Here is a 17,810-nt window from a genome sequence, read left to right as displayed (position 1 = left end):
ATGACAGAGACAAAGACAAGATTCTTCCCAAATCAAGCTGTCGAACCAATGATTTCTATAGATGTTACATAGAGAGGTATGAGCAGCCTTTTCAAATTTGGAAATTTTTTTGATACAGTGTGTCAGTGTTTATCACTCAGTGTTTTTGAACTCACTCTGTGGCAAAGGCTGACTGTGAACTCACGGAGATCTGAAGGAAGAATTGTCACGAGCTATAGCCTTTTTGACACTGCAGTGATAAAATTTAGCCCTGATCTGCCTTTTTTGATTGTTACCTCATCATCTCTGTACATCTGTTTTAAGTCTTATCTGAGAGGTTTCCTAGGGGATCAAATCCTATGCAAACTTAGTAACAACAATCCAAAAAAACCTCTGGTATTGGAACTAAGAATTTGCATTTGTCATTATCCCTCTAGGAGGCTTCAGTCATAGACTTTGGTATATGGAATTGACTTGTTAAGGTTTGATTTGTAAAGTAATTAAGGGATCCTTTGCTCAGCAAGGGTGGTTCAATCTGTAGTGGCCAATGTGCCCTGCATCTGGTTAAAGCTAAAATTTCATCCTTGGGGTGCCTCTGTACTTCTTTCCATGGACACATGTGAACCTCCAGGTACTTCTGACAACAAAAATAATCTATAGCTGTATTTTTCTTTCTATAAGTATCAGTTAACTTTGTTTGTATAATGTATTAGCTGACCCACTGTCATCATAAAGAAATGTGGCTAATTTAGCTGAATATTTTGGAAGATATAAGTACAACATCAGGTAATTCCCCCTACTCAGTCTCTCATGAGCATGTTGTATGCTGTGCCACAGAATGCTAGAGGAACTGAAAAGAAATGCCTAGTGACAGAAAGAAAAGGCAAAGCCCTTTGTGGCTGATGTAGCCATGAATTTATGGGGAAGAGATTTGTTACAACAGGGAGCTAAATTAACATTCTTACAATTTCAAAAACAGTAGTAAATTAATGTATAAAATGGGATATAGTCATAGAGCATTGGGAAGATTTTAATGGAAGGCCACGGTCTATGCAGGTTGTACAAAAGCAAGATAGAATTACAATTGGCTCTCCAAATTTTGAGTAGAGGCCACTGCCAGTAGTAGCCTTACTGCTCTCACTTTAAAATGACTAAATAGGAAGCCTATATGGTTAGAGCAGAGGCCCTTAACTGATGAAAAAAACAGGCACTTGAAAAACTAGTAAAAGAACAGTTAAGTGCTAACCATATAGAGAAAACTGCTAGTCCTTGTCATTCTCTTGTGTTTGTAATAGAAAAATGTCAGGATAATGGAGAATGTTGACTGACATAAGAGTGATAAATAACAGAATCCAACCTATGGGATCTTTGCAATCTTTAATTCCATTGCATTCTTTATTGCCTAAAGACTGACCTATTATAGTTGCTGATGTACAAGTCTGCTTCTTTACTATTCCTTTGCAAGAATAGTAGAGAGAAAAATTTACCTTTACACTTCCTATTATGTAATGCTCAACCAGTAAGGAGATTTCATTGGAATGTATAGCATTGTTAAATAGCCCAATGTTATGTCAGTATTTTCTAAAAAAAACTGAAAATGGTACAAAAATGATTTCCTCAATCTATTATTTATCATTATATGGATGGTACGTTATTGGCCAATTCTGAAACAGATACCTTAGGGGAAAAATGTTAAATGTGGTAGAGTAAATTTTACCCTCATGGGGTTTACAAGTTTCTGAAATAAACTTTTGTTCTGAAATAAAATCACAAAATGGGATTCTATTAGGTATTTAGGTTATAAACAGTATAAACAGGGAATCAGCTGCAAAAGGTACACAATAGGACAGAACATTTTCACACTCCTAATTATTGTAAAAAATTATTGGGTGATTTATTTGGCTGAGTCCTACTATTGGTTTGTCTTCTCAAAAATTAAGTAGTTTGTTTCAAATTTTGGAAGGTGACTCAGATTTATACAGTGCAAGACTATCAACCTCTGAGGCTTAAAGTAAATAAACTGAAGTAGAACAGAAGGTACAAAATACCTATGTGGATTGATTAGATCTCACAGACAGGTACATTTTGGCGATTTTACTTTCTACACATTCCCCTACCGAACTAATTATGAAAAGGAAAGATAATATTGTCGAATGGATATCTGTGGCTCATAGTCAGATTAAAAATTAAATACCTGTAGAGAATAAAATCTCTGAATTATTCAAAAAGGGGAGGATGAGACTCCATCTATTTCAGGAAGGGACCCAGGTGAGACTATAACACCCTGTACTAATGCTGAAATTGGGCAGGTGTGGACAATTAATGATGATTGGCAGAGGGTTTGTAGGAATTTATCAGGGAACGTTGACAATTATCCAAAAAGTAGTGACAACAAGTTATAAAAACAACTTAATGGATTGTTCCCTGCAGAGTGAAGAGTGCACCAATTCCTGGGACTCTTACATTCTACACTGATGCAAATAAATTAGTAGTGGCAGCTTATAAAGCAGTGTCTGTCAGTAAGACTGCTCAAAGCCCATGGGATTCAGTACAAAACTCAAGAGTTTTATGATATTCTGATGGTTTTATTAGATTTCAATGGATCTCTTAACAAAAGTTGTATTGCATATAGAAACTGCTGAACATATTTCTGATAATTCAGAATTAACTTTATCATTTGTACGACTACAACAAGTAGTCCAAGAAAGGTATTGCCCTCTTTGCATTACCCTCATCTTATCTAATATTGGGTTGATCAAACTGCTAGCAAACGGAAATGAGGAAATGGAAAATTACTAACAGGAAATATGTTAGCATCTTCCTAATTTCTTAAGAAACTCCATGTAAATAGCATAAGCTTGAAGAAGAAATTCCTCATTACTTGGCAATAGGCTAAGGAAAATTTAAAAAGAAAAAACAATCCTACTTGTTCTTTATATAATCAGATTCCTTCACTTGCAGGAACTAATCCTAAAGGAACACAAATGAATGAAATTTTGGAAATGGGTGTCCTTCATTTAACATTAAAATATGTTCATCACACCATGGATACATATTCCGGGTTTCAATGGTCACCTGCCTTGTGTGGTGATATATTATTATTATTTTATTAAAGCTTGTCGGTATATCCAGAAAGCAAATTCAGCTGTAGAGATAAGGAAGCATTGGTACACACCTTTAATCCCTCCACTTGAGAGGTAGAGACAGACAGATGTCTGTTAGTTTATGGGCACACTGAGCTACTGGAAATTGATCCAGACATAAAGAGAAACAGCTCACACAAAGATGACCTCAGCACCTGGGATCACACGCCTTTAATCCAAGCCCTAAAGAGGTACATACAAGACAGGAGCCCAGTGCCTCAATCTGTATTCTGAGGTGCTCTGTAGATTCTCTCCAGCCATGTTGAGGAGATGCAGGATGTGAGGCTTGATGAAGAGCTTCTGGGGGAGCCCTTTCAGGCTGAGCTATAGGTAAGAGCTAGTGGCCAGCTGCTTTGCTTTTGTGATCTTAAGCCTGAAGCTTGAACCCCAATATCAAAATCTGTGTCTATTATTTTTCGTGCTAAGCCTTAAGTTTTGAAAATGCTGATTCTATAATTACACATTTATTAGAAACATTGGCTGCAATGGGCCTACTGATACATATTAAAACTGGTAATGTTCCTGCTTAAGTTTCCAGTAAATGAAATATTTTTTGCACTTTACAACATAAAACATGTAACTGAGATACCATATATTTCTACAGGACAAGAAACTGTTGAAAGATCCAATAACACTCTAAAGGAGAAGCTTGCTAAACAAAAGAAGGATATAAGGATTCCCAAATAGAGACTGCATAATGCCTTATTGATCTTAAAGTTTCTCAATGTTAATGAAAAAGAGACAACAGCTGCTGAAAGACATTGGACCATGGAAAAGCTGCCTAATTTAATCAACCTGTGTACAATCATGATGCCAAGACTTCTTCAAGGAGAATCAGGGAGGTGTTATAATGGGGTCAGGGTTAGGCTAATGTTTCCATAGGAGAAAAAAAAATTGTCAAAATAGATAATGCCTGTGTGAAAGACCAGACACAAGTGGACTTTAAAGCAAACAAGAAATCCTCCCATCTGGGGACAACTTAAGATTTTGTGTGATGATGGGGAGATAGTGATTTTCCTTTGCTCTATGTCTAATATCCATGTATGAGTCAGTACCTACCATGTTTGTCTCTTGTCTGTGTCTTGGTCATGTCACACAGGATGGCTTCTTCTAGTTCTACCCATTTCCTGAAATTTCAACATGTGGTTGTTTTACTGCTGAGTAGAACTCTATTGTGTAAATGACCACATTTTCTTTATCTGTTTTTGGTTGAGGGGCATCTAGGTTGCTTCCAGGCTCTGGCTCTTACAAATAATGCTGATATGACCATAGTTGCACAGACGTCCTTGTGGTATGATGTGCAGCCTTTGAGTGCATGCCTCAGAGTAGAATTTCTGGGTCTTTAGCTTGATTGATTGCCATTTTCCTAAGAAACCACCATACTGATTTCCAAAGAGGCTGTACAAATTTGCATTCCCACCAGCAATGGATGAATGCTCCCCTTTCTCTATATCCTCTCCAGCATAAACTGTCATTGGTGTTTTTGATTTCAGGCATTCTACTATATATGATGGGTCTCAGAGTTGGAATTAAAATGAGTCCGTTTAGAAGCCAGATACATGGGGCAGCAGTTGTCAGCATTGGCTAGTCTTGCACAGGACCACAGTTGAATTCCCAACACCCTCATGGTGGCTCCCAGCTGTCTGTGATTCCAACTACAGGGTACCTGACACCCGCTGTTGGCTACCTTGCATAGTTTATCCACAGAGTACACAAATGCAGGCAAAACACTCATAAAAGAGAAATTAAAGTTGAAATTAACCTTAAAATATTTGAAATCTAGACACATCTATTTTTCAAAACAACATCCAGCTTTTTCACTTTGGAGAGGGAAGAAAGACTAACAGTCTCATTCAGACAAGACAAAGGAAAACAAAGGTTTATTTCATTCCCCTTTGAGGCAGAGCCTTGCTGGGAAAATCAGTCTTTGAGACTGGGTTTCACAGCACAGCCTCATTTCCTCTTCTGTCTGTGCTTCCTGACTGTGGATGATATTTGACCAGCAGCCTGCTTTTCCAGCTGTGGTGGACTCTAGTATCTCCTTCAGATGTAAACACAAATAACCTCTGCCTTAATTTTACCCATGTCACTGTGTCACAGCAGTTTCAAAAGGAATAATACAGTACTTTCATAACAAATGGAAAGACGAGAGAAACGCCTAACCCCACCTTCATGGTAGGAAAGAATTAAATATGCCCCTCTCCACTCATTCTCGTGGATGAAACACTCACATTTTTCTCTCAAAATTTCACATCTTACAAAAAGGTGTTGCATATGTTTTGAATTTGTTTAGTACCAGGTGCGATGCAGAAATCATGCCTCAGTCTTCAACATACAGAAAGCTGTTTCCCCAGCATCACCAGTTGTGTATGTAGGGATTTGTTGTGTTTCTCTTGTCCAAAGTACCTTTTAAAATCTTAGTCACAATTTTATCTGGGTATAATGGTATCAGCTCATTTCTCTGCCATTTATTCTATGCCTTGAACTCCATGTGTGTACAATGTAGGCTCTAGATTATTATTTATTTAAATTTAAAACTATCTTATTTTATATACCAATCACAGTTTTCTCTCCCTCCTCTCCCCCCGTTCTCTCCACCATCTCCCCATCTCATCTCCATTCACTCCTCAGAGAGGGTGAGACCTCCCATCGGGGATCATCAAAACCTGTCACTTTATTTAGGACCAGACCTAGGTCCTGCCCCAGTATCTAGGCTGTGAGAGTATCCCTCCATAGGGAATGGGCTCCCAAATCCAGTCCATTCTCTAGTGATAAATACTTCTTCCAATGTCATTGGCCCCATAGACTGCCCAAGGTGTCCCAATTGCTACAATCCAACAAAAGTACAAAAATTTGGCAAAGATTTGAGGGAAATAACCACTATGTGTTGTGGTGGAGATGTAAACTCATGCAGTCATTATGAAACCTCTAGGAAGGTTCCTTAGTCAATAAAAATACTATGATCCCATGACCTTGCTAAGCCAATCTAAGTTTGAATACAGTTGAGATATTTCTGCATCCATGTTTACTGTGGTACTAGTCATTATAGTCAATATACAGAATCAGCATAGATATTCAACAGTGCACAGAGAAAGGCAATTCGTTATGTGTAGTTTTATACAATAAGTAATGAAATTATGTCCTTTTAAATAGCTGTATCTAATTGGATAACAATACTTCTCTGTATTGTCTTAGTCATTACACATTAGGTCGTACTGGTGCTGTCTTGGTGACTGGAAATTAATTGTATTCAGTCACCAGAAAAATCACACACATCAACACTTTATAAAAATCATTTTATTTAAAATATTTTTAGAGAATTTTTCATACAACATATTTTGATTATGTACTCTTCAATTCTGCAGTGCTTACAGCTCATCCTCACCTCCATATCCATACAATTTCATGTCTGTTTTCTCTCTTAAAAAAGCAAGAAAAAATAAACCACAAATCACAAATTACAAAATAGGGATATATATATATATATATATATATATATGTGTGTGTGTGTGTGTGTGTGTGTGTGTGTGTGTGTGTGTGTGTGTGTAAGAAAATATACCTCTCTAAAACAAAACAAACCCCAAAGTACACAAACACACACACAAATACATATACACTTTCAGTTGGCTAAATGCTCTTGGACAGAGATAGATAGTGCTAGAGTGTTCAAGCAACTGAGCCTAGAGATATTATTGTCCCAAGGGAATAAACTCTAGCCTTAATCTGATTAAGACACAATTTTTCCCTCTGTGGGTCATGAACTAACCACTCCTTGAACAAATGATCCAAAAATTTGATCTCACAATTCATGATGTTAGGAGATTTACGGTTAAGAAGTAGCAACAAAAGTAGTCTTGTGCTTTGGAGTCACCACAACAGAGTAACAACGAATCACAACAGTAGGAAGGCTGGGAGCCAATGAGATCCAGGGATTAAAGAACAATATAAATACAATGACACTGTCAGCCCACATATCAGTGCTTAACCAAGAAAAGCTTCCTCTTGCAGGAGATGGGAAGTAACAAAGACAACGACTACTGGACCTGACACAGAATGTGAGGGATGCTTGAGGACTCAGTCTTAAGTAATTTTTGTGTAATTAATGAGAACATGGAGTTGTTTGATTGTGGAACAGGATTAGTATGGAGGAGGCCATGATGGAGAAGGATGAACATGGACGAAATAAATACATGATACAACATTCTCAAAGAACTAATGGAAATGTGAAAAATGAATCATTATTCTTATTAGTACATATGTTCCACACCACAACGCCAACATGTATGATTTTTTTTAATTTTGTTTAACAAGAAAAATATTTAATGTAAAGTAAAACACTGAAAAATTATCACTAAATTAAGGTTTCTCTTTTGGAGGCTTTTAGCTATGCGTGCTGCATTTTTACCATTTCTATTCCTCTCCTGTAATTCCTCCTATGCCCCTCTTCTCCCTTCCAGATTCATGACAATTTCTATAACTATTATTATCACAACACAACACCTACTTTCCTGAAAATGTCACAATGGAACCCATCATTTTATATTTCACCTGTATGTTCAATTCTGAGTTGATCTTTGAGAACAAAGCCTACGAAGATGAGGCATACTGACCTTCTTGGGAATTGTTCTGGGCAATGATATTGGGTGACATTGTGGAACTCCGGTTGGATGGTGGAGGTTAAAGCTTCTGTGGCTTGAGTGTACTTGGGATAATGTCTTGAAAGAGATAAGTCCATCTTCTCTCTCTCTCTCTCTCTCTCTCTCTCTCTCTCTCTATATATATATATATATATATATATATATATGATGCTTTTATCAAGCCCCATATGCTAGTGATATCTATGTGATGATTTTGGATAGACAGTGCTTTGAGGACATAAATCTATAGGTGGAATGTATTTTTTCTCAATAGGGAAGTCTAAGTTCCATATCTATATGCATGGCAGTCCGGTGGGGGTCTGAATTACCTTGTGTGAGCACAGAGATCCAGGGAAGTAACGCTACATCTATTACCAGCTTTATGTATCATTTCTGAACATCTCACGTGTTCTATTACATTGGCATTAAGAATGTGAAGCCAAAAGACATCTTTGTGGATAAAAGATGTTACTGCCAAGTCTGGTGACCTAGAATTCATTCAGGGATTTCACATGGTAGAAGGAGACATTTTACCACTCTGCCTTCCACAGGCATATCATGTCATTTGCACACACAACATCTACCATTGACTAAAGAGAACCTATAATAAATGTTTTTAAAATGAGGATAAAATAAATGTAGACAATAAGTAGAAAATACTTCATATCTTTACTTGGTTTTTAAAAGTAAAGATTCTAATTCTGTTTCAAAAGTGTCCTACCAGTGAATTTCTCCTAATATTGGTTTTTCAGAGGCAAACGTCTCCTTATTAAGAGAAATCACACAGTTGTCATAAGGTGAAAACTGCAGTGCCTTGGCTTCTGAGAAGAGGTTCAGGGCATCATTTGAATTAAGTTGCTTGTTTAAATTCTGGAGTCTTATTTCATCGGATGTTTATTGTAATTGAGCCAAGAGTTTGTTCTCAGTAAGAGAGAAATGGAAACATATAATGTAGGTGGGAACAGAGTGATTTTAAATAATAGAAAAGGTTACATGAATATAAGATAAAGCAAAATATGTACAAAGATGAGGGCCCTGCCCTGGTTGATGATACAGCAGGTTCCAGCACATAATTAGTTGAGGAGAAAGAAAAACTCCTTAGTAATTGTCCCCAGAAAGTCCTATAGGAATAACTGCAATTGCTGTAGAAAGTGTTCTCCACCCCAACAGCCTGACTTTTCCCTTGCACACAGTTCGAATGGATCCCTAGTATGTTATCTACAGCAGTTCTCCAAGATGAGCACTGTATTTTCCTATGAAACCACGCAGAATCCTCCGATTTATTGTCCAGTCCATGACACTACATAGGATGCATTGCTGTGTCTCCCTCTCCCATTCCATTTGCGTGTTGAACCTGTCTACAGCCACGGCAAGAGTCAAACACCAGTATTCCAAGGACTACAAGTACCAAGCCGGCCATCCCCATCCTGAGGAGATTCTCCACTGTGTGATCACTCTGGGTCTCTGGGCCTGGGGCTGTGGACAAAGAAGGCAGGGAAGAACAAAATCCCATGAGCCACCGTATTAATGATAGTGCTACTTACTCACCTGCCTTCGGTTGGGACATGTTTTGTGATGCAATGATCTCAGCAGATCCTAAGAACAGTTGCACATTTAATGCAATCTATAGAAGAGTACAGTGTCTACACTGAGGTCAATGTTCATGTTTCCTGAAAATTTCTTTTCCTATATATCTATATCTATATCTATATCTATATCTATAGTCTAATATATATATATATATTAGACTAATCACTTAACTTGATAGGGAACCATATAAGCCCTTTTCTTGTTGTACCATGATTCCTTTGGTCTTCTTATTGGATTTTTCAAACATATCAAACTGTTTGAGTTCATAATTGGGCTAGGATACTTGAGCATGAAATTCTCATCAGCATGGAGAAATAAGGATTGATGAAGAAAATCACCTCCCATTTCTAATTATTATCTAAGGAAACCAAAGTATGCTTTCTGCTTGGGCATAGTTGTATTCACTACCTATTTCCTACAAAGCCATGCAATGTGAGACTGACTCTCATCACTAATAGGCATTTTATCTGCTGGCAGTGCACCGGCAACCTACACTGCAGAATGTGAAACCCAGGAAATCCAACCTCCAGTTTTGATGGTTTATGCTGGAGCTTAACTGCATGAACTCCAAGGAAGAAGCCTGAATATCTTGCCCTGGCCCTGTTCAATACCCCCACACAAAGTTACCATCACAATGTCAGAAAGAGCAGGGCAATTGCAGAAGTGGTTTCTGGAAACATTCTCTGTATGAGAAAAACACAGATAAGATCAGAACTAAAGGGAACTTAACATCTGGGCCAAGGCTCTCTGATTAATACCTGTAGAAATTGAGAATCATAAATGAGAGGGGCTTTTATATGTGTTACATTCAGAAGAGACTCCATATGTTCCCTATATAGATTGAATTTCTGATCCAATCCTGCAACAGAATTCTAGTTTAGATCTTAGTCATCAGACTCCATGGGATCAAGGGAGAGTGTAGCCCATTGTGGGTAGTACCATCCCTGGGATGTTGTTTCTGTGTTCTACATGAGAGAAGGCTGAGAAAGCATGATAAGAATCCAGTTAGTGTACACCCACAAATAATCACCAAACTGAACTGAAACCCAGATTCAGAGAAGGACGAGTGAAGACCACAGGCATCAAGACCAGACTGGTGAAACCCATTGAAACAGCTGACCTGAACATCGGGGAACTCTTGCTCCCCAGACTGATAGCTGGGATACCAGCATGGGACTGATCCAGACACCAGGAACACTGGTTTTTGTGAGGAAACCTCAGAAATCTATGGGACCTCCTGTAGAAGTTCAGTTCTTATCCCTAGCATAGGTGTGGACTTTGGAAGCCCATTCCATATAGAGGAATACTCCCTGAGCCAACACACACATGGGGTTGGGCCTAGGCCCTATCCCAAAGGATAATATAGACTCTGATGACACCTTATGGTGCTACACACAATCCTGTATAGTATATTGTTAATTAGGAATTGATGGATGAGTGTGCATTCCATTGTGTGTGGTACCCTCATTTTAGATGTATTCCTGGGTTGAATATGAATGCAGGCTGAGCAAGTCGGGAATCAGCACCCCTCCAGGGCTTCTGCACCAACACCGGCCTCTAGGTCCTTGACATCTTTGAGTTCCTGTCCTGATTTACTCTGAGGATAAATAGTGCTTTGAAAGTGTAAGACAAACATTTTCCTTTACAACTTGCTGTTTTCATGGAATTTCATTTCAATAGTAGAATCATAACTAGGACAATATCTCCTCCCTCTGCTCTGAGAGTGTCATGGTCTCTCATATTCTGGGTCATAGCACTCAAGAGCTCCCTATAGCTATCGTGACTGTAACCATCCTCAGGGAAGTAGAGCTAGTGACAAAGGGATATCATGCCAAAAAAAAGTTGAGTGTATGAGAGTTCCTTACCTGAGGAATGTATCTCCAGAGAGTTACTGGCCTCTGACCAGATATGTGGGTTTGTTTTGTGGTATCCATAGCATGTAAAGGGCCCACTCTTGCTGGATGTCACAAGGATCTCAGGAAACTGAGCCTGGGATTGTACAGAGTTTGTGCACACTGCCTTGGGGTCGCTGGAGAAATTCGGGTCTTCCCCAGTTACGATGAAACAATCATAGGGCTTTGATGAGTCACACTGGAGTGTCACATTCCCACCTGCCATCAACACAGGGCTGGGCAAGACTGACAGACTAAGTTTACCATGGTAGACACCTAGGAAATAGAGGATTTAGCCTGTTAAATGATACTTTGTCTCCATCAACTGGGCTCTGGGTGAAAACATTTAGGAGTTGTATTTCCTGAGGGAAAATGAAGAGTGCACTATTTACTCATGCTAACAAATAAATATGTGAGAAATCAGGATTGTTACTCAAGCAGGGTGTCTGCCCAATGAAGACAATTAATATCTGTTTCCCACCAAGAAGTGAATGGTTTTAATAACCAGGTGACCTTTCTATCTGTAGAGCCAGTTCTCACCTAAATCCCTCAGGGTATTTATTGCAGACTCTGCCTGCCTAGACTTTCATTGTTTGCTTTCAGTTAAGAAAGCCAATCCTGAGGAGAAATGTCACCTGTTTTTTATATACTGCAGACACCTTTACAATCTCTCTCTCAAAGACCACAACAGACCAAAGACCCGAAAGATATGGATCTCATCTTGATGGTCACATGTATTTGAGTTACATTTTTATGTACGTATGCCTAATTTTCTCACAGGATTTTCCATTCCTCCAGGAATCTTTTCCCCCAAAAGTGTATATAGTGTTTAAATATACTTACTATAAAACACTTCCTGTCAGACTTATAAAATATGAACAAGTGACTGCTATGCCAGCCTGAACTGAGTTTTCCTTATCACTTCCTGTGGGTCATTTCCCTGCCATCAGCAGAGTGTTAAGTGCTCTACAAAAGATAAAGGTGAAGGTTGAGACCTTTAGTGTCCACTCACCTATCACTACCAACTGCAGGGAATCACTGCGCTGAGTCCACCCTCCAGAATTATAACAGTAACAGCGATATTGCCCTGCACGATCCTCGTTCACGGAGGGTATGACAAACTTGGCCTTGTGATATGGCACAGGTACAGTTAATCCGTCCCAGGGTCCTGTAGATCCTTCTTTATATAGGAAGTATATTTGGGTTTGCCTGGTTCCCTCACAGTAGATTGTCACAGGCGATCACAGAGCCTGGCTCGGCCCAGATGTTGGGTTTCTGGAGGGTCCCTGCAAAGAAGTGTGTGAGAGGGATATGGGGTTTTAAATAATTGTACAGCAAATGTAAGAGTTGTAGTTGACTCTGGAATAAGAGAAGGACACATGGAGCCATCTAAACTAGAGGAAATGAGATGCATCTCTTAGGATACTTGCACATGCAAATGACACTTTAGGTGATAGGCAAAGACAGAAGGACACTTAAAGACAATATTTCCATGGACTCTTGAGTTCCACTGTTGTTCTGCACCCTTGTTTCTGAACCTCAGATGCTGTTGTGCCCCACACTCTGTGATAGTGGACTCGGGGATTGTGAGTTCATTAACTCACCACATATCAGGTCCTTCCCTGCAAGTAAGTCATCATCATTCAAAGGAAACTCTAGGCTCTCCTTACCTGAGACCAGAAGTTCTAGATGGTCGCTGGGTGCTGACCACATCTGGGGGTTGTACACATAATAGCCATAGCATGTGAATCTCCATCTCTGGTTGGGGGTCACAGGACCCACTCTGAATAGGGCCTGGAATACACCAGTGTTTGCATTCCATGAGGCCCAAAGCCAGGGGGACTTTTGTCCTTCCTTCATTAAAATGAACTTGTTATATCTCTCTTGTGAGGAACACTGAAGTGTGACATCACCTCCTGAGGCCACCACAGGGCTGGGCTGGGCTGACAAGGAGACTTTGCTCTGGTAGACTCCTAGATGAGAAGAGAAAGTATGTTGAGTGTACCCATTCTGGTATGCATTTGTCCCTCTGTTGGAGTTTGAGAAATGGAACCCAAAGTAAACATATTCCTATGTTCAAGGCAGGTCCAGGGTTAGGGGATGAGTCCTCTCACCTGTCACCACCAGCTCCAGGGCATCACTGCCTTCTGACCAACCGGCAGAGTTGTAACAGTAACAGCGATATTGGCCTGCATGATTCTTCTCCACTGATGTGATGGAGAACTGGGCATTGTTAAGAGTCCCACGAGGAGATTGTTGGTCCAAGGGAGCTGGGGATCCTTCTTTATGCAGGAAGCATATTTGGGTTTGCATAGCACCCTTGCACCAGATAATCACAGCATTGCCTCTGCTGACCACAGAGCCTGGATCAGCCCTCAGGATGGGCTTCGGAAGTTTTCCTGCAAATAATTAAGAGAGAAGGACGTGGAAGTTTTGAATAGTGACAGTGAACGTCTACCTGCAGCTAAACTTAAACTTTACTCCTGAAATGCAAAACAGAAAAGTCAGTAACGCTATGGGAAGACCTACCACTCTCCAGACCCTCCTTACTTTCATTCTTATCATCCCCTGCCCTTGGTTCTTGTTTTGTGGCACCCACAGTACACACCCTGTGCCAATGGGTTCTGGACCCCCGACTCCTATACCTATCACACCTCAGTGCCTCCCTGATGAATCTGTCAGGTATTACATCAATCCAGAAAGAGTCTGTGTCTTATTCACCTGATACTAGGAGCTCCAATGGGTCACTCCCTTCTGACCACATGTGAGCATTGCTCTTGTAATAGCCATAGCATCGGAAGCTCTGTCTTTGACTGGACCTAATGGGACCCACTTGGAACCTGACTGGTAACTGCCCAGTATACAAATATTGTAAGTCCACAGAGAAATTCCACCTTGTAAATTATATGTGATCTGTTCTGCAACACCAGAAGGACACATGAAGACCCCATACTTCCCCTGACCTTTTGGCTTTCATTGCCATTGTGCATGGCAGTTTTTGCACCACATTCCAAATGCTTACCACATTTGGTGACATTGGAATCAGGAGCAAAATGAGTTTATTAACCCACCATCTGTCAGGTCCTTCCCTGTGATCCAGTGTCAGGTCAATTATCATTCATAGGAAAGTCTAGAGCTTCCTTACCTGAGATCACCAATTCTTGGTGGTTACTGGGTACTGACCACAGCTGGGAGCTATTCTGGTAATAGCCATAGCATGTGAATCTCCATCTCTGGTTTGGGGTCACAGGACCCACTTGGAACCAGGCCTGGAACAGACCAGCGTTTGTCTTCTGTGAAGTCATGGGATTTGAGAATTTCTCAACTTCCTTCATTAGAATGAAACTGTTATATTTTTCTTGTGAGGAGCACTGAAGAGTTACAGAACCTCCTGAGGCCACCACAGAGCTGGGCTTTGATGAAAGTGTGAGTTTGCTGGTGTAGACTCCTAGGAGAGAAGAGGAATCCTGTTCAGTTGACTTTTCTGGCTCCTATTGATCCCTCTTTTCAGGGATATGAGAAAGTCAATACATTCCTTCCCACAAAACAGCTCCTGTGGTGGGAGAATGGTCCTCTCACCTGTCACCACCAGCTCCAGGGTGTCACTGTTTTTGGATATGCCAGCAGGGCTTTTATAGTTACACCAATATTGGCCAGCATTGTGACTTTCAATGGATGAGATAAAGAACTCCTTTTCCTCGGTGTCTTCATAAATTTTTAGAATCTTGGAACGTGGGTTCCCTTCTTTAAAGAGATAGAATTTCTGGGCATCTGAGGGGCCTTCACAAATTATAGTTACCTCCTCCCCAATGGCTACCACATTGTTTGGCTGTGCTCTGATCATGGGTTTATAGAAGTCTCCTGGAAGCAAAGAAAATAAACAAAACAGCTGTTGGTCCATGAGTACCTCTCACAGAGATCCAAGGCCTCAACCACAGGACCTTCCAGGGATCACCAGCAGGAGCCCACACCAGCTGTTCTCCATCTCTTCCCTTCAGAGGTGACCCACTGAAGATTTATAAAGGAAGACAGTTGGAAAGGCACTCACCTGCCAGCACCATGTTCCTGGGGAGCAGACTCAGTCCTGCAAGAGAGTTACATGTGAGTGCATGCACTTCAAGCCTGAGCAGGACCTCTACTTCTAGATCCCTTCTGAGCTGCTGAGATACCCTGATGGCCAATGCACAGCTGTGAGGTGACCTCATTCTTAAAGTAGAATTCTCTCTCCCAAACTCAGTTTCTCACCAAGACCAAGCAGTACTGTGAAGGTGTGGATCATGGCATCTTCCACTTGCCAAAACTTTGTAGATGGTTGGTTCCCTTGCCAAATGAGCCGACACAACGTATATGGCCTTGCAGTCTGGCGTCTCCTTCTTGTGATGTGTATGATAAAGTCAGGTCTTGCCAAAAGGACCTGTTCTTTCTATGCAAGTGGCTTTTGTTTGCCAGTGCTGTGAAGGGTGGGGTTGTAAAACATGTGATATCTATTTCCGTGAGGTTCTTTGGTTTTGGTTTCTGACACAAAGCCCTTAAAACACAGGCAGTTCTGAGTCTCCTCCCCTTTCTCAGTCAGCTGGTTGTGTGCATGGATTACAAGCCCATATCTGATTGTGGTCTCTTCTTGCAGAACATTTCCCTAATCCTCATCTACATGTCAACAGATGGCCCTCTACAACACAGACTAAGAAGTGAGAATAATCCTGCTGCCCGCGTGAGCCAATGCCTACAGCTTAGGCGACCTCAGGGATAATTTTTTCTCTCAGAGCTTCTCCTTGGTTCATGACGACTATTTCTGTCAGACCACACCCATATTGCTATAGGTAACTTATGTTGGCAAGCATAACACCCTGACCTGTGTATGCTTTGAGTTTTGTGTGAAATTTTCTTGGGGACAGATGAGCAATGAATGGCTGGTTTCCCCAGAAGGCACAAAAATGACAGAGACAAAGACAAGATTCTTCCCAAATCAACCTGTCCAACCAATGATTTCTATAGGTGTTACAGAGAGAGGTATGAGCAACCTTTTTATATTTGGTTTTTTTTTATACAGTGTCTCAGTGTTTATCACTTAGTGTTTTTGAACTCACTCTGTGGAAAAGGCTGACTGTGAACTCACGGAGATCTGAAGGAAGAATTGCCACGAGCTACAGCCTGTTGGACACTGGAGTGATAACGTTTAGCCTTTATGTGCCTTTTTTGATTGGTTCCTCATCCTCTCTGTACATCTGTTTTAAGTCTTATCTGAGAGGTTTCCTAGGGGATCAAATCCTATGCAAACTTAGTAACAACAATCCAAAAAACCCTCAGGCATTGGTACTAAGAATTTGCATTGTCATTATCCCTCTAGGAGGCTTCAGTCATAGACTTTGGTATATGGAATTGACTTGTTAAGGTTTGATTTGTAAAGTAATTAAGGGATCCTTTGCTCAGCAATGGTGGTTCAGTCTATAGTGGCCAATTCGCCCTGCATCTGGCTAAAGCTAAAATTTCATCCATTGGGTGCAGCTGTACTTCTTTCCAGGGACCCATGTGAACCTACAGGTATTTCTGACAACAAAAATATCAATCCATAGCTGTATTTTTCTTTCTATAAGTATCAGTAAACTTTGTTTGTAAGACTTATTAGCTGACCCATTGTCATCATAAAGAAATGTGGCTAATTTAGCTGACAATTTTGGAAGATATAAGCACAACATCAGGTAATTCCCCCTACTCAGTCTCTCATGAGGATGTTGTATGCTGTGCCACAGAATGCTAGAGGAACTGAAAAAAAATGCCTAGTGACAGAAAGAAAAGGCAAAGCCCTTTGTGGCTGATGTAGCCATGAATTTATGGGGAAGAGATTTGTTACAACAGGGAGCTAAATTAACATTCCTACAATTTCAAAAACAGTAGTAAATTAATGTATAAAATGGGATATATTCATAGAAAGAGCATTGGGAAGATTTTAATGGAAGACCACGGGCTATGCAGGTTGTACAAAAGCAAGATAGAACTACAATTGGCTTTCCAAATTTTGAGTAGTCGCCACTGCTAGTAGCCTAACTGCTCTCACTTAAAAAGGCTAAGTAAGAAGCCTATATGGTTAGAGCAGAGGCCCTTAACTGAAGAAAAAGAGGCACTTGAAAATCTAGTAAGAGTACAGTTAAGTGCTAAGCATATAGAGAAAACTACTAGTCCTTTTCATTTTCTTGAGTTTGGAATAGAAAAGAAATCAGGAAAATGGAGAATGTTGACTGACATAAGTGTGATAAATAACATAGTCCAACCTATGGGATCTTTGCAATTCCATTATTTTCTTTATTGCTTAAAGACTGACCTATTATAGTTATTGACGTACAAGTTTGCTTCTTTACTATTCCTTTGCAAGAATAGTAGAGAGAAAAATTTACCTTCACACTTCCTATTATGCAATGCTCAACCAGTAAAGGGATTTCATTGGAATGTATAGCATTGTTAAATAGCCCAATGTTATGTCAATATTTTCTAAAAAAATACTGAAAGTGGTACAAAAATGATTTCTTCAATCTATTATTTATCCATTATATGGATGGTACTTTATTGTCAGA

General features: G+C 40.1%; 1 protein-coding gene across 1 annotated transcript; it reads right to left on the bottom strand.

The window, feature by feature from the left end:
- Nucleotides 1-12,459: 12,459 nt before the first annotated feature.
- On the bottom strand, nucleotides 12,460-15,302 carry LOC113830776 (leukocyte immunoglobulin-like receptor subfamily B member 3-like). Its single transcript, XM_035449170.1, has 5 exons — nucleotides 15,290-15,302; nucleotides 14,821-15,102; nucleotides 13,356-13,640; nucleotides 12,912-13,214; nucleotides 12,460-12,527 (listed from the first exon to the last, which is right to left on the bottom strand). Exons 1-5 carry the CDS (start codon nucleotides 15,300-15,302, stop codon nucleotides 12,460-12,462), a joined length of 951 nt encoding a protein of 316 aa, XP_035305061.1.
- Nucleotides 15,303-17,810: the final 2,508 nt, after the last annotated feature.

This window comes from Cricetulus griseus, chromosome 9 (assembly GCF_003668045.3).
Source record: "Cricetulus griseus strain 17A/GY chromosome 9, alternate assembly CriGri-PICRH-1.0, whole genome shotgun sequence".
NCBI lineage: Eukaryota > Metazoa > Chordata > Mammalia > Rodentia > Cricetidae > Cricetulus > Cricetulus griseus.
Note: the sequence above shows the minus strand (reverse complement) of the source record. Positions and strands in the feature narration are given on the sequence as shown.